Genomic DNA, 23,940 nt, shown 5'->3' with positions numbered 1-23,940 from the left:
TCATCATAACTTTAGGACTTGTCCTGTAAAAGTTTGAGTGGACTGAACGTCTTACTAAGCATGAATTAAAATGATACTGAAGTTTACATTTACAGAATTATACAGAAGACATTTTAGTGTTTAAGTATATTTGGTTAAACAAACCATTCTTATGATTTGGATACAGTCACAACCTGGAGAATCGTGATATTGCAACAAAATCGTCTATACATACATACAACATACATTTTAAAGTCAGCAGGTAAACTTAGTGTATGTGCCTTGATAAATTTGACATTGTAGCTGTTGTAGCTGTTATTTCTAGTGGGATAGAAAACATGTGTCCCATTAAAGATTTAACTTTTGTACTGGAACATTGTTACTTGGTTAATGGACTAAGTTCAATTATGTTACTTACTACAGTATTTGCTATCTAACAGGAATTTATTTATACAGTTAAGGTTATGTTTTACCTATCATGGACAGATTAGTGTCAGGACTGACTCTGTTGACATGGAGACATTATACATAGATAGACTGAATAGTATCACAGCACAAGCACCTAGCATTCTTTTTTAAACAAAGTGCAATATTCTTCAGCCTCCTGCCTGGAATGGGTTGTACCTACCTGATATCTAAATATTGGCCTACTGGCACTCTGACCTTGATTGATTTCTCTCTGAGTGTTACCACAATGTTTGCTGAAGACAAAATTGAATGAACTTGAAATCAGTCTGTGAACCAAGTTGTGTTTTGTACAGTCTTTTTAATTATCTCATACATTTTGTAATAAGCCTTAGTGTATATAATATGTGTATATAGTCGGTATATAGTTGGAAAAATGTGCCAACCTTTTATACATAGCTTTTAACTTATTATAAAGGTAGTCATCGGTTTGCTCCTCCTTTTTTGGGACGCCTACACCACCCCCGGACATTGATCGTTCAGTAGTGTATAAAAAGCATTAGGACTGCTGATAGAAGAGGGAAGTTTTATGACACAAGACCAACAGTGCAATGGCTGTAGGTTCTCACTTCATTTGGATTCCCTTCCTTCTCTCCTGTGTCTTTCAAGCTTCTGACAGCAGACATGGTAAGGAACAGTAATCCATCCATACCGCACTCAGTTAGTAAGCAGTGAATAAAATGTCAATATTTTGAACTCTGACAGTTACATTCAGTTGATTGTTAATGTTGAATTGTCTCTGTTTTCTCAGTCCGTCAGTTTGTGAGTAGTGGTCATACGGGAAATTCAGAGGTGAGTGATAATACTTCAGAGATCCCAGTGATTCCCCAAAACTGTGACTTATCGAGTAAGATTAACACATTTATATAGCAATTTGGGTAATCCTTATAATGATCTGTCTTCTACTCTGTTGACTACAGATAACTCCATCAGTAGGAATTGATCCCAAGAATGTAAATGTAATGGTATGTAACAAATACTTTTAATGCTTATGCAAATCTCCTGTGATTTATTGTTACTGTGTTGTCACCAGCGATTAATCACATAAAAATATTCAAGAACCTTTTTTGTTATCTTCTCTTATTTATTTCAACCAAGCCAATATATTTTGTTCCCTCACAGTTAAATATCAAAACTTGTACTGGTGAGTGGTTCTTTATACTTCACAATATGTGCATGTCAAACAAATTATGATAAATGGTGAATACGCTAAGCAGCAGCGATAGTACCAGTTACAGTGACAGGGTTACTAGTTAGTTAGGACTTGTGGGTTTACTGTTGCGCTAATATAACCTGTACTCTTTCTGACAGACAATGAAACCTCTGCGTTGAGGAGAGAAACCAGATTGCTGAAACTGCAGCTTTCCACATGCAGTTCCACAGCCTCAGCTATTACTGGCTGTAAGCCTTTGATCATAAATCACACTCTACATATATGGCACATGTTCAGATGATAGACTTGGAACAACATAAACCAATGTTTAACTGTATCTTTAATTCCTTGACAGCTTATCAAACCCAGGTACAGAACAAAATGAAACGGCTTCTGGAGACATATGATAGTGACACATTTCTGAGTAAGTTAGCCTGGCTTGTAATTAAAACTCATATTGTGTTTGTTTTGTAACACAATTTCTTGTTCTTGTTTTTTTTTATCATATAGCAATGCTGAGTTTCGGTTTAATCTAATATAAGTGTTTTTTTCTAGTTCTGAAAATCATTACACTCACCAGGGAGGTGAATACATTACAGAAGAAGATCAAACATGCTGCTAATTCTACTGAAAATACTTTTGAAATCACAGGTGAGTGTTGTTTTATTGCTCTACATCAGCTTGCAAAGGCTCTACAATTTAGCACTATACTCTTCTGTTACTGTCAATACAATAAACTCCAATATAATTTTTATCTTGAAATATTTGAACTTGGCTCCAACTGCTTGATATTTTCATCTGCAATGCTAATTCTGTTGGGAGCTTCTGTGAGAATGGCTTTGTTAGCATCGGCTAAATGTCTTAAAATGTTTCATATCTGAACTTGTGTGTCACAGCGCTGCAGAGAGAGCTGCAAGAGAAAACCAATGAACTGAATGTAAAGACACAGCAGATTGAAAGAAGCCACACAAACGCATCGCTGAGTAAGATGCTGATCCATTTTGATTTGTACAAACGTTATGTATAAGCTATACACACAGTAGTAAAAGGTTCTGATTTGACTAGTTTTTTTGTGTGTGTGTTCAGTTCTTCAGATCATCTCACTGCAAAATCAGATCTGGGATTTGGAACAGGCAAAATCAAGAAGTGGAGAAACTAGTCTTCAAATCGACAAGAGAATTCTGGGTAAATTGCTCACTTGACTGAAGTACTTGCATGTTAAGCTATGAAAACTGCCTGTACATGTCCAGGCAGTACATTTGAAGCGAGACTTTCTTCCCTTTACAAATAAAAAGTTGAATTCATAAATGAGTTGCTCAATTCAATACACTCAGGGGTTTTGTTGCTACAGCTATTTGGTCTGGTGTTACCAGTAGCTAATTGCTGTATAATGCACATTACTGTCTTAGTTCGCTGACTGTATTTGTGCTATGAACAATTGCTTAGCATTTTATTTAAATGAGTTAGCTAAATAAGTTAGCTACATTCAGTAATTTATACTAAACAGTTGTTAAGCATTTAGCATTATCTCATAACTGTTATTTGTTGCCGCAGTGGCTGCTGTTTGCAGTTACATAATCATCTCACTTTATTTCTTCTGTCTGTTCAGTAGTTTTGTTTGGCAGGAATCCCTCTTTTAGTATTTTATGTCTGTGTTTATGATTTGTTCTCTGTTTAATCACTTTCACTTCAACAGCTCTGCAAGAGCAAATGGACCTGTTGATCAGTCAGCAGCGAGGCAAAGGATATGCAGACATCGATAGTCAGTACATCTCTCTACCTCTGTCAATATGTTCTTTATATTTCTTTATATTAACAATGTTAAAGGGATTTCCTGGCTTCTAACATTTCCTGACACGCATTCTCTGTTGGCCCTCCAGTGCTGGAGCTGATTTCTGTGCACAGTAAGATCGCAGTGATGCAGAGGCTCATCCGTGTCCACATTGAGCAATCCAGAGTTAATGCTGCTGGTGAGTGCCTGTCTCATAGTATTGTAGTTCCTATCTTATCTTGTATGTGACATACTTTATGCTACTAAGGCTTCATTTTTGTTTCTTTTTAAGATTATCAGAGGCAATGGAGGCAAAAAGTTGAGCTACTTAAAAGGAAGATTTTGCAGTTGAATCGTGATGAGAATAACATAGATCTTAGTAAGTGTGCAACTCAACAAAATGCACTTTTTTGTTGTTATTGTTGTGTTTACTACAGCATTCATTTGACATCCTCTTTTTTTTCTCCAGCAAAGGACATTTTGAAACTGCAGGCCGAGATAGAGAATTTTAGACAGTTATTGACGAACAGCAAAACCACAACTGATTTCCAACTTAAAGGTGAATGACCCTGCAGCTCTATGAAACTTAAATTTAATTAAATGTATTCAGTTGAAAGTCACACTTGTGCTTGTGTAATGTGGAATCATGAAATGATAAAACTATAAACAAATCTTATTGTTACTCTAACAGCAAAGTCAGAGAGGCATAAATAGTTCTTGTTTATTTCATCCTAGAGCTGAGATTTATTTTGGAGGAGGAGAAGAAAAAGCAAGACAAGTTACAGAAACAACTGGAGGAAGAAGAGTATGGCCAGGCACAACTGAGTAAGTAGGAGCATGAAAAAGAGGCAGACTGATCTCTGCTCTTGCCAAGCACATTTATGCATTATTATAGCTTAAAATGAAGAGTTTAATTCAAAATACAAAACTTTGGAAAATGAATTTTGAAAAATACAGATGATTCTACCCTTAAAGTGTATTTCGCGAAATCTTGGATAACTCCTTTCTACTTTAAATGCTGTATTATCTCTACAAGGAAAAAACAACAAAGCGCCCATATACAGTATACATAAATCACCTCCAAAAGTCAAAGTCTAACCATTGAAGTCTTTTCTTTTACTTTGAGCAGTCATGAAAATCATCAACATAATGAACGAGTTGAGAGAGCTAGATGTTGAGGAGCAAGGCCAGACAACATCAACAAGTCAAGCCACCAGTGAGTCCTAAAGTCAGGCTGAAAAAGCAGCTGATAATTACCAAAAAAAAAAAAAAAATGCCATAAATCTTTGGTGGCTTGAACTTTACATTTCATTGTTTTAAATCAGCTCTTCAGACTCTGCTTCAAGCCAAAGAAATGGAATATGCCAAAGCTCAGGATAAAATAAATGGTGAGTCCGTTTTATCCTCATCGATAAAACTGCTCTGAAAACTTCAAAGTGCAATTTCAGGCAAGCATTTCGATGACCTGTCTTCATCTTTCTGTACAATAGAGCTGCAGAGGGAACTGCGATTAAAGAATGAAAAATGCTCTGGTCTTGAGGAAAAATATGAGCGTAAGTTGTAAATCTGGCTTCAACTAAAGGCTGCGATGATTTATGTTTTAGTTTCAGTTCTGATTTGGTTTATGTGTGTGTTTCTATCAGAGGTAAAGACTGAATATGAACAGACGATTGTAGACCTGAAAAGAACTGGGAACGACAAAGCAGCACTCAGTGAGTAATGTTGCAGTGCATTATTCACATTATAGATGAAATCTCTCCTGCTCAGTTTCTCATCTGATGGTTTGCTTCAGAAGTATAAGCTGTGTTGTGATGTTTGCTCTGTTTCTCTGAGTCAGTTCTGAACGTGATAAACCTGCATGATGAGCTGAAGACTCTGAGTGCTCTGATCTCCACCACAAAAGACCCAGAGAGGATCTCAGGTGCATAACAAAAGTCACAGTGGATTTTTGACACTGCAATTGTGCATATGTGTTAGTACAATATTTACTATGGCATTGAGAAATGTCTGTTCTTTGCTTGAATCTTGATTCATTTCTTGAAATAAATGCAGATTTTCCCCCTAGGTTTGACAAAACTTTCATTATTAAACCTTTTTTTTTGCTTTCTTATTTCCTCACTGTTACTTTCTGTCTCCTCACAGAGCTGCAGAGGCAACTGGAAGAGAAGCAAGAAGAACTGAACTCCAAGACTGCAGACATAGAGAGACTGATTGCCAACCCAAAAATAAGTGAGCGCATTGATTTGAGCCTCTGTGTCGATCTGAGTCACCGATTACGTCCCTAGCAACTAAGTATACTAAGTTTTTAGATGGCACTTAGGTAACTTAGGTAGCTAAGCTACACTTACTATCTTGGACTTTTTGGTTACAAGCTCCCAGTCTCTACCAGGGACAAACTGACAGCACATCAAAAATGAGCAGTCACTGAAAGAAGGTAGTGGCTGTAAACCGTAAATGAGTTTAAAAGTGTCTTTAAACACTTAGCTGCAGCTACACATTTCTTTAGAGTGATTTCAGCGTTAACTTCTTGTCACTGCATGCTGTAACAGGAAAACAACCTCACACAAAAAAAGAGTTTGACCATGTTTAAATGCGGATCCTTTGACATGGGCTGTGCAGTAGAATCAAGAGAACATAAAGCATTTACAAGTCTAGAGTCAGGAGGCCTGTCAACACAAAGGTCTAATGTAACTAATAATTCTACTGTCATTTGGACACTAATTGCTAAATAACACAGAATAAAACATCGTCAAATCAGAGGATCTTTGTTATTTTGTTGGTGATGCCTTCCCTTTTGGCCTCTTGTGACAGTTTTTGCATACTTTTAAGTTTTCCATGTAGAGTTTTGTCCTTGTTGTCATGCCCGTGGTTTCTAAAATATGCATGACTTTAAATGTATTCATAATGCAGGTTGAGGTTGTAGTCCTAAGAGTGTGAAAAAAAGAGACCAGTCAGTAGTTGCTGTTAACGGACTCAGTCAAACTCACTGCATGTTTGTTTGTTTCAGTTTTAACGATCATCGAGCTGCAGAATGAGATATGGGACCTTGAGAAAACGGCTGCCAATAGTGACCGTGTAAAAGGTTAGTCTTATTTAAAATGCCAAATTAACTATTCAGGGTGACATTATTTGACAGTCAAGTCAGAAATGACACAATGTAATCTACATTAAAGACTATTTACTTTTTGCCAGAGTTGCAAAACAGAGTGGATGGCCTTATCACTGAAATAGACGACGAAGGCGATGAAAACACAAAACTGAGTGAGTTTGAAATAACTGCGAGCAGAAAGGTTCACAGACAAGTTGTGCTTTCATTCTTTTCTCCCTTTGATTAGGGAATCTCTGTTATTTTCCCTATATTTGGGGATCCTATTACAGTATCTCTTGAATTAACCTACATTTTTTCCCTCTCTGTTGTGGTGTGCTTCAGTGCTGAAAATCATGACGCTGCAGAGTCAGGTGGGGCAGCTGCAGAGACAGTTGTCAGACCTCCAGAAGTTAGAAACCTCTCAGGCAACCCGTAAGAACCTCCAGCTAACCTTTACAAATCCCCAAGCAAGCAAATCATGACCTCTGCATATAACTAATACATGTGTTTTAACTTCTTTAAATTTGTCTCAGAGCTCATGAAATGATCTTACAACCACGAAGAAAGAGCTGCAGAAATATGTCAACGAGCTGAACGAGAAGAATCAGACAAACGCCAGGTTGAGTAAGTAAAGAGGGAACACGGTGTCTACATTCATAATTTAGGAAATAGTCTGAAATATATTTCTTTACCATATGTGATTTCTGTTTGTTAGTTCTTACAGTCACTGATCTGCACAACCAACTCAGAAACCTAGACAAAGAACAACGCAACAATAACACATCGTTTTTAACAATTACTCGTAAGTATCTCATTTTCTTCTAAGATCACTGAATTCACTTCATGAAAATGTGCTGTTTGATAATGTAAAGCAAAACTGACTTTTCTAGAGCTGAGGGAACAACTGAAAGCAAAAATGACGCAGCACTCTCACGATCAAGCTGAGATTAAGGGTAAGAGTAAGAGTAAGAGTATTTTGTTTACCGCGAAAAACCTTGACTTAACATGGCGTTGTTTTGAACCAGTCCTTCAGATTCAGCTTCATGCCAAAGGAGCGGAACATGCCAAAGCTCAGGCTGAGGTCAGAGGTGAGTTTTTCTTTATAGGATTGTCATAACTAAGACTGCTCTGAAGCGAGAGCTTTGATGACCTGTCTTCATGTTTCTGTACAATAGAGCTGCAGAGGAAACTGCGATTAAAGAATGAAAAATGCTCTGGTCTTGAGGAAAATATGAGCGTAAGTTGTAAATCTGGCTTCAACTAAAGGCTGCGATGATTTATGTTTTAGTTTCAGTTCTGATTTGGTTTATGTGTGTGTTTCTATCAGAGGTAAAGACTGAATATGAACAGACGATTGTAGACCTGAAAAGAACTGGGAACGACAAAGCAGCACTCAGTGAGTAATGTTACAGTGCATTATTCACATTATAGATGAAATCTCTCCTGCTCAGTTTCTCATCTGATGGTTTGCTTCAGAAGTATAAGCTGTGTTGTGATGTTTGCTCTGTTTCTCTGAGTCAGTTCTGAACGTGATAAACCTGCATGATGAGCTGAAGACTCTGAGTGCTCTGATCTCCACCACAAAAGACCCAGAGAGGATCTCAGGTGCATAACAAAAGTCACAGTGGATTTTTGACACTGCAATTGTGCATATGTGTTAGTACAATATTTACTATGGCATTGAGAAATGTCTGTTCTTTGCTTGAATCTTGATTCATTTCTTGAAATAAATGCAGATTTTCCCCTAGGTTTGACAAAACTTTCATTATTAAACCTTTTTTTGCTTTCTTATTTCCTCACTGTTACTTTCTGTCTCCTCACAGAGCTGCAGAGGCAACTGGAAGAGAAGCAAGAAGAACTGAACTCCAAGACTGCAGACATAGAGAGACTGATTGCCAACCCAAAAATAAGTGAGCGCATTGATTTGAGCCTCTGTGTCGATCTGAGTCACCGACATGTCCTAAGCAACTAAGTATACTAAGTTTTTAGATGGCACTTAGGTAACTTAGGTAGCTAAGCTACACTTACTATCTTGGACTTTTTGGTTACAAGCTCCCAGTCTCTACTAGGGACAAACTGACAGCACATCAAAATGAGCAGTCACTGAAAGAAGGTAGTGGCTGTAAACCGTAAATGAGTTTAAAAGTGTCTTTAAACACTTAGCTGCAGCTACACATTTCTTTAGAGTGATTTCAGCGTTAACTTCTTGTCACTGCATGCTGTAACAGGAAAACAACCTCACACAAAAAAAAAAAGTTTGACCATGTTTAAATGCGGATCCTTTGACATGGGCTGTGCAGTAGAATCAAGAGAACATAAAGCATTTACAAGTCTAGAGTCAGGAGGCCTGTCAACACAAAGGTCTAATGTAACTAATAATTCTACTGTCATTTGGACACTAATTGCTAAATAACACAGAATAAAACATCGTCAAATCAGAGGATCTTTGTTATTTTGTTGGTGATGCCTTCCCTTTTGGCCTCTTGTGACAGTTTTTGCATACTTTTAAGTTTTCCATGTAGAGTTTTGTCCTTGTTGTCATGCCCGTGGTTTCTAAAATATGCATGACTTTAAATGTATTCACAATGCAGGTTGAGGTTGTAGTCCTAAGAGTGTGAAAAAAAGAGACCAGTCAGTAGTTGCTGTTAACGGACTCAGTCAAACTCACTGCATGTTTGTTTGTTTCAGTTTTAACGATCATCGAGCTGCAGAATGAGATATGGGACCTTGAGAAAACGGCTGCCAATAGTGACCGTGTAAAAGGTTAGTCTTATTTAAAATGCCAAATTAACCATTCAGGGTGACATTATTTGACAGTCAAGTCAGAAATGACACAATGTAATCTACATTAAAGACTATTTACTTTTTGCCAGAGTTGCAAAACAGAGTGGATGGCCTTATCACTGAAATAGACGCATTTAAGGCGATGAAAACACAAAACTGAGTGAGTTTGAAATAACTGCGAGCAGAAAGGTTCACAGACAAGTTGTGCTTTCATTCTTTTCTCCCTTTGATTAGGGAATCTCTGTTATTTTCCCTATATTTGGGGATCCTATTACAGTATCTCTTGAATTAACCTACATTTTTTCCCTCTCTGTTGTGGTGTGCTTCAGTGCTGAAAATCATGACGCTGCAGAGTCAGGTGGGGCAGCTGCAGAGACAGTTGTCAGACCTCCAGAAGTTAGAAACCTCTCAGGCAACCCGTAAGAACCTCCAGCTAACCTTTACAAATCCCCAAGCAAGCAAATCATGACCTCTGCATATAACTAATACATGTGTTTTAACTTCTTTAAATTTGTCTCAGAGCTCGCAAATGATCTTACAACCACGAAGAAAGAGCTGCAGAAATATGTCAACGAGCTGAACGAGAAGAATCAGACAAACGCCAGGTTGAGTAAGTAAAGAGGGAACACGGTGTCTACATTCATAATTTAGGAAATAGTCTGAAATATATTTCTTTACCATATGTGATTTCTGTTTGTTAGTTCTTACAGTCACTGATCTGCACAACCAACTCAGAAACCTAGACAAAGAACAACGCAACAATAACACATCGTTTTTAACAATTACTCGTAAGTATCTCATTTTCTTCTAAGATCACTGAATTCACTTCATGAAAATGTGCTGTTTGATAATGTAAAGCAAAACTGACTTTTCTAGAGCTGAGGGAACAACTGAAAGCAAAAATGACGCAGCACTCTCACGATCAAGCTGAGATTAAGGGTAAGAGTAAGAGTAAGAGTATTTTGTTTACCGCGAAAAAACCTTGACTTAACATGGCGTTGTTTTGAACCAGTCCTTCAGATTCAGCTTCATGCCAAAGGAGCGGAACATGCCAAAGCTCAGGCTGAGGTCAGAGGTGAGTTTTTCTTTATAGGATTGTCATAACTAAGACTGCTCTGAAGCGAGAGCTTTGATGACCTGTCTTCATCTTTCTGTACAATAGAGCTGCAGAGGAAACTGCGATTAAAGAATGAAAAATGCTCTGGTCTTGAGGAAAAATATGAGCGTAAGTTGTAAATCTGGCTTCAACTAAAGGCTGCGATGATTTATGTTTTAGTTTCAGTTCTGATTTGGTTTATGTGTGTGTTTCTATCAGAGGTAAAGACTGAATATGAACAGACGATTGTAGACCTGAAAAGAACTGGGAACGACAAAGCAGCACTCAGTGAGTAATGTTACAGTGCATTATTCACATTATAGATGAAATCTCTCCTGCTCAGTTTCTCATCTGATGGTTTGCTTCAGAAGTATAAGCTGTGTTGTGATGTTTGCTCTGTTTCTCTGAGTCAGTTCTGAACGTGATAAACCTGCATGATGAGCTGAAGACTCTGAGTGCTCTGATCTCCACCACAAAAGACCCAGAGAGGATCTCAGGTGCATAACAAAAGTCACAGTGGATTTTTGACACTGCAATTGTGCATATGTGTTAGTACAATATTTACTATGGCATTGAGAAATGTCTGTTCTTTGCTTGAATCTTGATTCATTTCTTGAAATAAATGCAGATTTTCCCCCTAGGTTTGACAAAACTTTCATTATTAAACCTTTTTTTTTGCTTTCTTATTTCCTCACTGTTACTTTCTGTCTCCTCACAGAGCTGCAGAGGCAACTGGAAGAGAAGCAAGAAGAACTGAACTCCAAGACTGCAGACATAGAGAGACTGATTGCCAACCCAAAAATAAGTGAGCGCATTGATTTGAGCCTCTGTGTCGATCTGAGTCACCGATTACGTCCTAAGCAACTAAGTATACTAAGTTTTTAGATGGCACTTAGGTAACTTAGGTAGCTAAGCTACACTTACTATCTTGGACTTTTTGGTTACAAGCTCCCAGTCTCTACCAGGGACAAACTGACAGCACATCAAAAATGAGCAGTCACTGAAAGAAGGTAGTGGCTGTAAACCGTAAATGAGTTTAAAAAGTGTCTTTAAACACTTAGCTGCAGCTACACATTTCTTTAGAGTGATTTCAGCGTTAACTTCTTGTCACTGCATGCTGTAACAGGAAAACAACCTCACACAAAAAAAGAGTTTGACCATGTTTAAATGCGGATCCTTTGACATGGGCTGTGCAGTAGAATCAAGAGAACATAAAGCATTTACAAGTCTAGAGTCAGGAGGCCTGTCAACACAAAGGTCTAATGTAACTAATAATTCTACTGTCATTTGGACACTAATTGCTAAATAACACAGAATAAAACATCGTCAAATCAGAGGATCTTTGTTATTTTGTTGGTGATGCCTTCCCTTTTTGGCCTCTTGTGACAGTTTTTGCATACTTTTTAAGTTTTCCATGTAGAGTTTTGTCCTTGTTGTCATGCCCGTGGTTTCTAAAATATGCATGACTTTAAATGTATTCACAATGCAGGTTGAGGTTGTAGTCCTAAGAGTGTGAAAAAAAGAGACCAGTCAGTAGTTGCTGTTAACGGACTCAGTCAAACTCACTGCATGTTTGTTTGTTTCAGTTTTAACGATCATCGAGCTGCAGAATGAGATATGGGACCTTGAGAAAACGGCTGCCAATAGTGACCGTGTAAAAGGTTAGTCTTATTTAAAATGCCAAATTAACTATTCAGGGTGACATTATTTGACAGTCAAGTCAGAAATGACACAATGTAATCTACATTAAAGACTATTTACTTTTTGCCAGAGTTGCAAAACAGAGTGGATGGCCTTATCACTGAAATAGACGCAGCGGCGATGAAAACACAAAACTGAGTGAGTTTGAAATAACTGCGAGCAGAAAGGTTCACAGACAAGTTGTGCTTTCATTCTTTTCTCCCTTTGATTAGGGAATCTCTGTTATTTTCCCTATATTTGGGGATCCTATTACAGTATCTCTTGAATTAACCTACATTTTTTCCTCTCTGTTGTGGTGTGCTTCAGTGCTGAAAATCATGACGCTGCAGAGTCAGGTGGGGCAGCTGCAGAGACAGTTGTCAGACCTCCAGAAGTTAGAAACCTCTCAGGCAACCCGTAAGAACCTCCAGCTAACCTTTACAAATCCCCAAGCAAGCAAATCATGACCTCTGCATATAACTAATACATGTGTTTTAACTTCTTTAAATTTGTCTCAGAGCTCATAAATGATCTTACAACCACGAAGAAAGAGCTGCAGAAATATGTCAACGAGCTGAACGAGAAGAATCAGACAAACGCCAGGTTGAGTAAGTAAAGAGGGAACACGGTGTCTACATTCATAATTTAGGAAATAGTCTGAAATATATTTCTTTACCATATGTGATTTCTGTTTGTTAGTTCTTACAGTCACTGATCTGCACAACCAACTCAGAAACCTAGACAAAGAAAAGAACAATGTGATCCAAACAGCTTCTGCTGCAAGTATTAGTGAGTGTTTCATTTCCCTTTGACATAATTGAATTCATGTATTAGCAGTAGCGCCTTCTTAAGCTGAAGCATGCCTTACTTTTTCTAGAGCTGAGAGAACAACTGAAGGCAAAAGTGGAGGAGCACTCTCGTAATCAGGCTGAGATCAAGGGTAAGTTTAGTACCTGGCACGTGTAGGCTTCTGCAACAAGAAATAAAAAAAGATTAAGTCAAATATGAATGTGTTTTTGTCACTAGCTCTGCAGAATCAACTGAACCAGACAGAGGCACAGTGTTCCAGTTATGAACAGAAACTTCAAGGTGAGTGTAGCCTCTGTTGACTTGTTACTTACTGTCCCTGCTGGCCAGCGATGTCACACCCTTTTGACTCCACTGTGGGAAATGAATGGGTTTATTGTCTATTTTCAAGTAATTGTTGTTAAAAATAGAAGAGTCTTCACATCTTTTTTCTGTTTAGCAATTTATTGGATTGGTATACCAAGTTTTCCTCAATATTAGAGCTGAATCCAGTTACAGGATGGAGGAAAAAGTACAGAATCTTGCACTACGCGGCTCCTGTGGCCAAAAGAAAAATAATAATGCTATCAGTTAAATTTGTCTTTAACTTTGTTTATTGTGTGTTTTTTCTTTACCACCACCTACATGACAACGAGAGAACGGAAAGAAACAGACATGATTTAAGAGTTTCTGGATTATTTACACGATATTATCACATGTGTATTATTAACATGATATCAATATTTCATTTTTAAATATCACCGTTATCGTCAGTACCGGTATATTGCGACACCCCTAATACCGACCCCTCCAGACTTATTTCTCAGGAAAGTCGAGGCCTTAATGGGTGGCTTTTTACAGTCCAAAAAAATTTGAAGAGCCACAGATTGCTTACAAGGGGAGCTAGAGGAATCACTGAACTTGAATAGGTGGGTACAGTAATTCTTGGTAAAATTGTCATCGTAATGATTGACGATATGGACTGGAAGAAGTGTAGAAGTGTTTGAAGTCATTTGTGCCATTTTTTAAATAATGTTTCTGTAGTTCTGTAGAGGGCAACCCTGGCGAGACACCTAAGATAGAAAATCTTGCTGAGCAGATGTTGCCTGTCACAACCACGACGACTGAATTAGCATAAAGAAACTCCGTATTTCAGAAAGAAATTGTTCACACTCCTCAGATAGCACTATTTGAAGCGTTCAAATGTTTTATCTTGTTCTGCCTGTGGGATCAACAGTTGATACAAATGTGTCCTTGTAGAGCTGCAGAATGACCTGGATGCCAAATTGACGGATCTGCAGTCCAAATCCGATACTGTTACTTCACTTGGTGAGTGGTGGAGCCGTGTTACTATTATTGTTAGTACTGTATTATTACCCTAAGTAAAAATGCCAAAAATTCCAGGTTCCAGTTTCTCAAATGTGAGAATTTGCTGGTTTTCTTAGTCGTATATGATAGTTAACTGATTATCTTTAGGTTTTGGAGTATTGGTTGGACTAAACACGGGATTTGGGAAATTATTGGGGCATTTTTTACTATTTTCTGCTATTTCAATTTATTTTATTTGAATGCAGGCAGTTTATTTTTTTCTTAAACTATGGTGAGAGTTGTGTCGTGATCTGCTTATAATGTTTTAAGGGTAAGGAAAAACTTTGACAATTTGAATAATGTTGCTTGGTTTAACTTCTTTTAAATCTGGTTCTTTCAGCTCTTCAAGTTTCTACATTAACCCTGCAAGTGGAAGAGCTAAAGAGACAACTGCAAAACACTCAGTCTGAAACCAAGATAAAAGGTCAGTGTGTGTGTGTGTGTTTCATTGTCACTATACAGGTTAATATTGCCCATATGTTGATATATTCCATCCTTGCTTGATATGAAGTATATAACCGTTTTTGAGATATTCCGTTTCCATGTTGTTTAAACTTATGTGGCAGTTGTGATGTGGCAATGATAAAAACAAATATACAAAATGGATACTGTGCAGCAGAGAAACATCTAAACAATGATGTGAGTGGTCATTCCTATTTAGGCATGATGAACAACGGATATACAAATTAAAAAAACGGTTTTGTTTTTGTTCTGCAGAACTTCAAAAAATTATTGATGAGAAAACGAATGAGCTGGCCAAAAAAACAGAGGCGCTAAAAGCAAAAAGTGCTCAACCACAAAGAAGTGAGTAGAACATGATCAACAACCCACTGAAAGAATGAAAATCACTGAATTATATGTATAGTCAAGACCGGAAAGTTATACATGCTAGAATATGATTATCAATGTTTAACCCTTCATCCAGTTCTGCAGATTATTGCAATACAAACAGAGATTGAGAAATTGGCGATTGTGGCAACAAATGACACACATTACAACAAGATTAGAGGTGAGTGATAGAAACATACCTTGACTACCTATACTAAGGGCTCTGGAGCAATAACATTTTAGAAACTCCAAATGTTTTGAATAAAAAGTAAAAGCAATACATGTGCTCCTATGAAATAATGGTGTTCTACGTCTCTTGTCTGCAGCACTCCAAGACCATTTGAACTATTTGATTGAAGGAATTCAAGATGAAAACAGTGAAAATACTCAACTGAGTGAGTCATCAAAATGGAATTGTTCCATCATTGTTGATCATGGTCTTGTATCCACTGAATTGATCTAATCCAACCTTTCTTCTGTTAGTATTTAAAATCTTGGCCCGACAAGATGAAATAGCAAAACTGAGGAAGCAAAAAGAGGCTCAGATACAAGCAGAGTTGGAGAAAATTAAAGGTGGGAAGCAATATATACAAGTCAAATTTATTCTGAATGCTCAGTCATACATTTTGAGGAAATAAAACATCCATTCTGTCTTTCTCGAAGATCTGGAGAATGAACTGGAGGACGTCAGAAATCAGATAAAACAAAAGACACTGCTGCTGCACTCAAGTGACACGAGGATTGCTAACTTGTGTAAGTGTTCCGCTCAGTTTTGGTCAGCAAAAAACAAAACAGTGTTATCAAATGGCATCAGAATAGTAAAAGTAGCCTGCTTTTGTCTTTTTGTAGCGGCTGAGATTATGGAACTTCACAAGAAAATCAAACCACTGGAAGTTAAGATATCAGACCTCAAAGGAGAAAACGCTCAGAACCTCGAAGGTAAAGAACAAAATGTGACCGTTACATTGTAATATACCATAAGTTAATACATACACAGATTTGATTTCATGATTTTTGTTTTTCTTTGATCTCTAAATCATTTTCAGAGTATAAGAAGAGACTGGATTTGACAAAGAGGCAACTGCAAGACAGTGAACTTCTACTCAAGGAAACAGATGCAAATAATTTTAAATTGAGTATGAAAATGTTGGATTTGCTAATGTTTCGTGTCATGTTGTTTGTTTCCTTTAAGCACAAAATAACACTGCAGCTGTGTCTGTGTCTCTGCTAGTAATGGAGATTGCTGATCTGAGGGCACAACTGACAAAGACTCAGAAAAAGGCATCCAAAGCTATACAAAAAAATATCAATGGTTTGTCAATCTGTTACTTTCCTACTATTGTGTCTCTGCTGTCATCCAACACATTATTTTTTACTGTGCATGCTAGATATAAGGTTAAGATATATCTTAATATTATAAAATATTCCTAAGACTAACATGTATCGCCTAAATCATCTGTGTGGTAAAATGAACATCCTACTACCTTCCTCCTTTATCTGGAATGTTGTTGAAAAAAGTCACTTTGGTTTTTCATGCAGTTATGGTTATTTTTGTCTTCTCTCAGAATTGGAACAAGAAATACAAGCACAGCAAAGAGAGAACAGAAAACTTGAAAACGCAAATAAAGGTATGTACTGTACATTGCAATGTCTTAAAGGGATAGTTTGACATTTTGGGAAATACGCTTATTTGCTTTCTTCAGCAAGTTAGATGAGAAGATTGATACCACTCTCATGTCTGTACACTATAAAGCTACAGCCAGAAGTCAGTTAGCTTAGCTTAGCACAAAAACTGGAAACAGGGGGAAACAGCTAGCCTGGCTCTGTCCAAAGGTAGCAAAGTGCGTTGTGCTTTTACGAGGGGTTATGTGCCTGACTATTTCTTGGCCAGGAGAAGAAAATTCCTGAAGGTTTCCTGTTAACTTGACAATAATGACAAGACTCCAGGAAGTGACTGTGCCCAGCCAGGAAATAGTCCGGCACATAACCCCCTGCAAAACCACAACTTGTCGTTATTCCACTTTGGTTTTTGTACGTGTCAATTAGTGAGATTTAGAGGTGATGTTAGGTGGATTTTGTCACCTTTGGACAGAGCCAGGGTTGCCATTTCCAGTCTCTGTGCTAAGCTAAGCTATCCGGCTTCTGGCTGTAGTTATATTTACCCTGCAGACATGAGAGTGGATTTGATCTTCTCTTTAACTCTCGGCAAGAAAGCGAATAAGCATATTTCCCAAAATGTTGAACTATTCCTTTAAAACTTGCTCTTGACACTTGGTGTTTGATACATGTCAGTGTTTCAACCTCCTTCCCCTGTCAGACTTAGAGGCAGAGGTCAACATACTGAATATACGCTGCTCTGATGCCAACACCCGGTGTGACCGTGAGATCCTCAATATGACCTTATTATCACTACACATATAGCTGTCCTTGAGATCTAGTAAGTCATTTGATGTAGTTTTTGAACTGAATATTTCATCAAACAGATTTACAAAGACAACTGCAACAGAGCCAGGAGGATTTGAATCACCTGCAGAAAGAATACAACAGTAAGTTCACCTCTCTGTCCATAGACAAAATAAGTACAATCAGTCAGTATATAGTTAACTTAAAGCAGCCAGTGTAATGGTGGGATCCTGTGTCCTTGAGATCCAGTGTGTCATTTCATGTCATATTTTGAACTATTCATTTCATCAAACAGACTTAGAGAGGCAACTGCAGCAGGGCCAGGACAACGTTCATTACCTGCAGCAGCAGCTGCATGAGAAGGATAGCAGGCTCAGCCAGCTGCAGCAGGAGTTAGAAGAACAGACCAGGGAGTATAACAAACTGCAGGACAACTACAAAAGTATGTTCAGCCTTCTGGAAATGCTCACACACACAATATGTAGATTCATTCAATATAATAGTGGAAAGGTAGTGGTTGGTCTCGTGATTCTTGATGAAATGTATAAATCTTGCTGTCTTTTCTGTCTCAGTGGTAGACCTGCAAAACGATAAGAACAAACTTGAGGATGATGACTGAACTATTAGTTCCGTTCAGCAAAGTGCAGAGAGTACACTGTGACCTGCCCTCCCAAAAAAACTTACTGTTCTTTCTCTCTCCTCAGATCTTCAAAACAAACTGATTGATGAGGAAGATAAAACGATCATTGCCTGTGAGTCACACGCAAGTTCATATAAATACACAACCCTACGCATACACACATACACAACTCTACGCATACACACACACACAGTACACAACAGATATATTTTTTTTAAATCAGTCTCTTGTCGACCAACTTTATGGAAGCGACATACTAAATCACTGGAGTACTTCTTTAAATTTTTTAATGTCAATTTCCTTTCAAAATGTGATGCGAAGATACACATGATCTACTACATTTCTCGGTTTACAGGGAAGATGGCCTTTGATCCAAACACAGCAAACCCAAGAATAGCTCTGTCTGACGATAACACTGTGATGTCCACTACTGCGGAAATGCAAAATGTCCCCGAACTTCCAGGCCGGTTTGATGTGGTTCTCGCTGTCCTGGGCTCAACTGGCTTCTCAAGTGGCAGAAGATACTGGGAGGTATCTGTAGCTGGGAAGCTTTGTTACCACCTTGGGATGGCCAGTGAATCTATTCAAAGAAAGGGAAGTATGGCATTCAATCCGACAAATGGTTTCTGGACTATAGTCCTGAACAAACAGGGTCAGTACAGAGCTATTGATAAGATACCAGTTATTATTCCAGTTCAGACACAACCTCTGACACTGGGCATTCTGCTAGACTACAAAAAGGGACAGATCTCTTTTTATGATGCTGGTGCCAGATCTCATATGTACTCATTTGTAGGTCAAAGTTTTACGGACAAAATCTTTCCATTTATCAATTTTTGTGTTGAGGATGTTGACAGTCAAATTCCAATAGTGTTACTTGCTCCTGGACCGACTGACTGGATAAAATAGACAACAGAGCAAGTTATGTTTTGTCCTATGTGTCACATCTTAGCTATGCATCTAATTTATGGTCATCTTTGTAGGTAATAAAAACAATCCCTGTGACGGCAAAAATAGTTCTCACGCATACTTTGCTTAATGTTCCAGACAATAAAACAAATATACAACAATGCATTTTGTTTATTCTTCTGTGATTGAAAAAATATTTGTCCTCTTGTCCATGTCATTCCAGGTGCTTTAATCACTAGGCCCAGTACAGAAAAATGAAACCTACAAGTTGAATTATCTTACAGCCAGATATTAAACTTGTTTATTTCAAGTTCACACCATTGGATCACTAAATGGCAGAGCTTCACCCATGATGAAAGCATTAAGCAAAAAGTTCTAAACTTTAAAAATAAAAATAAACATGGTATAATGTGTGATGCAGCCCTGGAGAAACTGGTGTAGGAAGTGTTAAAATACCCCAAAACAAAACAATAAAAAAAAAAAAAATAACAGCTTATATTGAATGAACACTTCTGTTCTTAAAATGAAATGGTTTACCTTCAACAATATGTCCCATCACAGTTACACAAACATTTCTCTGAGAACTATCTCAAATCTAATTCACATCCCCCACTACAGGTCACCTCTTTAAACACATTTTGTTGTAATCACTTTGTTTTCCATCACAATGCAAACATTGCTCAGTCTCTTCCTGCTGTACCGGCTACACTCCTGTAAAAGTGGGCAACAAAAACTGGGTCCCGCTCTTCCAGCATGTGCAGGAAATGATTCCTCTCCTCTTCTTGCCAAGACTCAAACCATTGGGACCACAGGCGCAGCTGGCATTCAAAGATGTTTGGTAGTCTGTCTTTAACCTTGCCAGGGTACAAAAAGAGAAAACAGCTGTTAAATGTTAGAAATGCCATAACATCATTCTCTATCTGTTAAGAAGAGACAGTACAGAAAGTACCTGAAGAGTACTGAGTGAATCTAGGAGGGTGCACACTTTCCCAGGCACAGCTTTTCCCAGAAGGTCCTGCAAGAACCGCTCTCTTTGAGTAGCGGTCCAGCTGTGGAACCAGCTCAGGACGCACCGCTGCTCCTGGAGGCTTACATAGGAGATAGGCTCCGGATCTCTCCCCTGACCTGCACTTGGAGAAGCGCAAGACAGCTTCTCAAGGCTGGGAGGGCTGGCTACACCCTGTGGAGCTGATGGAAAGTCCTCCGGGCTGGGAGTGAGGCAGCCGGTCCAGTGTTGTGTTGCCATGGTCGGTGATCCCTCTGTCGGACCTCTGAGCCTGGAGTTGTGAGTGCTACACAAGATGTCTGTGAGTCTGTGGCTGTCAGTGGGCTGCTGCTGTTGCTGCTGCTGATTTGAGCCTTGACTGACATGACTGAACCACGCCATCGTTGGAAAGACGTTGGAAAGGTTTGTTTCAGCCTGAGGAAATCCAGCTATTCATCTGCTGTAAGTTAATCAGCAATGTCTGCTGCTCAGAGACTCCTCTGGTCTGGGTAGCGTTAACATGTAGCTTAGCTTATATATCAGCAATACTAACTTACCCTCGGTGTCTGAATTTACAGCGTCACAATTAACTGTTCTTAACATAAATGGTAGTGAAGACCCATTTAACCGCAAATTACCTTATTGCCGGCATATTTGAAGCGTAGCGACGTTAAACGAAAGTCGCGTTAATCTTTCTTACAAATATATACAGGAAGTATACAGTTAGCTAATTAGCTTTGTTGTGTAGGAAATCAGGCTTGCGCAGATTTTGCGCAGTTTGTTGTTAAACAAATACAAAGAATAAAACGGTAAGTTGTGTATAATATATAAAATGAATACATTTAATGGTGCTGAAAGTGAATTTTGTGTGTTCTAGGCTTTACATATTAAGAAACATTTTATTTATTTGATATTTGATTAGGGGGAAGTCGTCGACGATGACGCTAGGTGGAGGAAGGCGTTGCTCGGCGCTCTTGCTGGGAACTGACTAGAGGAACGGAAAATGGCGGATCTCGAAGACGTTACCCTGGACGGGAGACCGCTCCAGTCCCTTCGAGTAGCAGATTTGAAAGCTGCTCTTGAGGAGAGAGGACTCTCGAAAAGCGGACAGAAGAATGCTCTCATTAAAAGACTTAAGGGGGTGAGATCTGCTGCGAAATACCGGACCACGGTTGCTGCGAGTTAATGTTAACGCTGAGACGGGCTGATGCTCTCGAGGGCCGACAACTGAGTATCGTTACTGCCGAGCAGCGTAGTAGAGTTATCGAGGTTAACGGTCACTAATCAGCTGTAAAATGCGTCTGTTTGCACTACACTGCGGTTGGGCGGTGCAGAAGTATACCAACCGTAGCAAGACCGGGAGTTCAATCAACTTAGTGCCTAAACTCAAAGTGTGTCGGGATGATGTTGTCCTGTTAGCTCGTTAGCTCCCCTGGCTAACGCTGTGACTTGAGCGGTGGCCTGTCTCGCTGCTGTGTATGTTACAGTTAACGGTGTCTGTCCCAAGCACCGTTGGTGTGCATGTGTTTAGCCTGGAGGTTAACGTTACATCATCTACTTAGTAGCTCGACAAATTTTATCAGCTAACTCAGAATGTCTATTTAGCGTTAATGCAACGTATTTGAGTAAACACATTTCGCTGTGCCGCCAAATTTAGGAACAGTTTAGCTCAAAAACGTATCCCAGGCCCGTGAGCTTCCATATGTCCTGCATGAGCCAGTTTGTTTACATTGCGACAGGTATTCAACCTTATCTACCTCGCCATGAAAGTTGGGGCATTCTTTTCTGTTTTTTTAATTGGTTAGTTCGGTTAACTAACTTACTATTTGTCCGCTGAATTGCTCCGTGAAAGCAGCAAGTATTTGCATTTCTATGTTAAACATCGATGATCCCAATGTAGCTTTATGTCATCCATATCTCACATGTGACATCTGAACACTGTTATATAGTTATAGCTTATAACAAAATGTGTTGCTACATTGTCTGTTACCAGCTTAGGCACTTTAAAAATCCCTCTTAAAATGTGGAGGTTTTGATTGCACAATTGTATACAATTTAGGCCTACTGCCACCAAAAGCAAGCCACTGACCTCAACTGGTCACATAATTCATTGCTGGTTATATTAGGTATAGCATGTGTTGTTTGCTTTACTGCTTATCACTGCCCAATATGTTGGAGATTATACCATTATTGAACATTACATGTCAAGAAGTGTCTTTTGTTTGTATCTAGGGATGGGACAATATAAGATATTATTAGGGATTGGGATAAATACACTCAGGATAAGTTGATTGCGGTGAATTTCCATTACAGGACTAATCGTGAATCAGGATAATTGTGAATGTCCTCACATGACTGAACATGAAAAAGCTGTCTAGCTGGCTAACATACAGTCTTATATTGATTTCCTGATTTATTTTGAATTGCCAAGGTTTGGCACATCTCACTCTCTAGGCCACAAGGCTGTGTGATGACAGAAAAGTGCCGTAAGGTTTTCCTTTACTAAAATGGGTCCAAAGTAGTACAGTTTGACTCAGTGCCACACGTTGGACTTTATTTTTGTTAAAGGATAATTTATAATAATGTATTTCTTAAAGGGACAGTTCGGGGGTAAATTATATATATTGATGCAATTGATGAAATTGTTGTCTGTACCATTTGACATCATGGTAGAGAAGTGAAAAATAGTAATAATATATATATATATATATATATATATATATATATATATATATATATATATATATATATATATATATATATATATATAATATATATATTATATATATATAATATATATATATACAGACTATATATATATATATATATTATATATATATTATATATATATATATATATATATATATATATTATATATATATTATATATATATATAATATATATATATATACACATATAAGAAAGAACAGACTCACACAGTGTTGCTTTTTAAAAAATGTGTTTATCCTTTATTTATGCAGGGGGACCTTATGATTACCTTATTTAAGATTGTTTGTTTTTCACTAAAAAGGATAATCGTGACATGAAATTTTCATATCGTCCCATGCCTGTTTGTGTCCTTGTGTGTGCATGCAGGGTGAAAAATTATACAAGCAGCGCAGTAGGAGAAATGTTGCATGGCTGGCAATGAGTGTCAGGACAGAAATAGATGAAAACAACAGTGTTTAATTGAACATTTGCAAAATTTAAACACAGTTAGGTCCAGCAGCTTTTGCTTGCAACTCTACCCACATTATTCTTAGGCTGGTCTGCTTTCCACCACAGCCTGAGTTGCCTTGCCCATTAGGGTCTGATTGACCTTTATGACTCTTACCATGTTACATGTTTGCTTCTGACCAGGGAACTCTGTTCTATGTCATCCTCCTCTCTTTCTCCACAAGTTTCCGTTTGTTCTCAACTGTAAGCTGCATCAAAGGCAGAATTCTCCAAACCTAAAATTATTAAGAAAGAGAGGCAGTGATGCTGAATGATGTTTGTCCCATCTATAACACTTTTAAACAGAGATCCCGCAATACTGCCGTGAAGAAGACTCGTCATTAAGCAGACTTTGCTTTTTTACACTGAACCAAACATAATGCTGCCCCAGTGTGTGATTTTAGATAGCATGCCGGCAACATTCCCACCTTGAACAGGCTTATGTTGATGGCATGCCAAAGCACACAGAGACTCATAATAGTTCATAAAGGATGGAAATATTGGCAGGCAAAATGATGACTAAATACAGTACACACAAACTAGGTTGTCATTAATGACCCAGATATTTACATTCAAAAGCACCAGTACCAACTCTAACACCTCTGGAAGAAAACCTGCCTGTTATTTAGTTCAAATGAATAAAGTCTCTTGTCTCAATAACAGGCTCTCATGCTGGAGAATCTGCAGAGGACCTCCACCGCTCACGTTGGACTGCAGCCAAACTCACAGGTAAAGGTCTCAAAGATGCTTTAATTTTCAGTTCAACGTCTGAAGCCCTTTTCACTTGTA

General features: G+C 38.2%; 3 protein-coding genes across 3 annotated transcripts in view; 2 read left to right on the top strand and 1 right to left on the bottom strand.

Moving 5' to 3' along the window:
* The first annotated feature begins 927 nt into the window (after positions 1-927).
* si:ch211-14a17.10 (protein MLP1) lies at positions 928-19,111 on the top strand. The gene is made up of 60 exons (XM_044219241.1): positions 928-1,071; positions 1,196-1,236; positions 1,365-1,409; positions 1,567-1,588; positions 1,756-1,845; positions 1,953-2,021; positions 2,153-2,248; positions 2,494-2,580; positions 2,684-2,782; positions 3,294-3,359; positions 3,478-3,567; positions 3,661-3,747; positions 3,838-3,927; positions 4,104-4,193; positions 4,498-4,584; positions 4,694-4,756; positions 4,859-4,921; positions 5,012-5,080; positions 5,206-5,289; positions 5,511-5,597; positions 6,376-6,450; positions 6,561-6,629; positions 6,799-6,933; positions 7,482-7,544; positions 7,978-8,061; positions 8,280-8,366; positions 9,145-9,219; positions 9,380-9,400; positions 9,570-9,659; positions 9,761-9,850; positions 9,942-10,028; positions 10,117-10,179; positions 10,253-10,315; positions 10,403-10,465; positions 10,556-10,624; positions 10,750-10,833; positions 11,055-11,141; positions 11,923-11,997; positions 12,108-12,158; positions 12,344-12,433; positions 12,535-12,624; positions 12,716-12,805; positions 12,894-12,956; positions 13,043-13,105; positions 14,063-14,131; positions 14,511-14,594; positions 14,888-14,974; positions 15,096-15,179; positions 15,325-15,393; positions 15,482-15,571; positions 15,662-15,751; positions 15,848-15,937; positions 16,045-16,134; positions 16,230-16,310; positions 16,564-16,626; positions 17,316-17,378; positions 17,482-17,544; positions 17,697-17,843; positions 18,106-18,153; positions 18,397-19,111. Exons 1-60 carry the CDS (start codon positions 996-998, stop codon positions 18,948-18,950), a joined length of 5,100 nt encoding a protein of 1,699 aa, XP_044075176.1. The 5' UTR covers positions 928-995; the 3' UTR covers positions 18,951-19,111.
* On the bottom strand, positions 19,107-20,337 carry lg13h14orf119 (linkage group 13 C14orf119 homolog). The gene is made up of 2 exons (XM_044219396.1): positions 19,900-20,337; positions 19,107-19,804 (listed from the first exon to the last, which is right to left on the bottom strand). Exons 1-2 carry the CDS (start codon positions 20,335-20,337, stop codon positions 19,631-19,633), a joined length of 612 nt encoding a protein of 203 aa, XP_044075331.1. The 3' UTR covers positions 19,107-19,630.
* acin1a (apoptotic chromatin condensation inducer 1a) overlaps positions 20,221-23,940 on the top strand; it is a 25,804-nt gene continuing 22,084 nt past the window's right edge. The window contains exons 1-3 of the mRNA XM_044219393.1: positions 20,221-20,358; positions 20,858-21,076; positions 23,815-23,880. Coding sequence (XP_044075328.1) covers positions 20,939-21,076; positions 23,815-23,880 — 204 coding nt within the window. The 5' untranslated portion in view covers positions 20,221-20,358; positions 20,858-20,938. The remainder of the gene's footprint in view (positions 20,359-20,857; positions 21,077-23,814; positions 23,881-23,940) is intronic.

The sequence above is a fragment of the Siniperca chuatsi genome, linkage group LG13 (genome assembly GCF_020085105.1).
Source record: "Siniperca chuatsi isolate FFG_IHB_CAS linkage group LG13, ASM2008510v1, whole genome shotgun sequence".
Classification (NCBI taxonomy): domain Eukaryota; kingdom Metazoa; phylum Chordata; class Actinopteri; order Centrarchiformes; family Sinipercidae; genus Siniperca; species Siniperca chuatsi.
The sequence above is the reverse complement of the archived record's forward strand: the minus strand, read 5'-3'. Positions and strand labels throughout refer to the sequence as shown.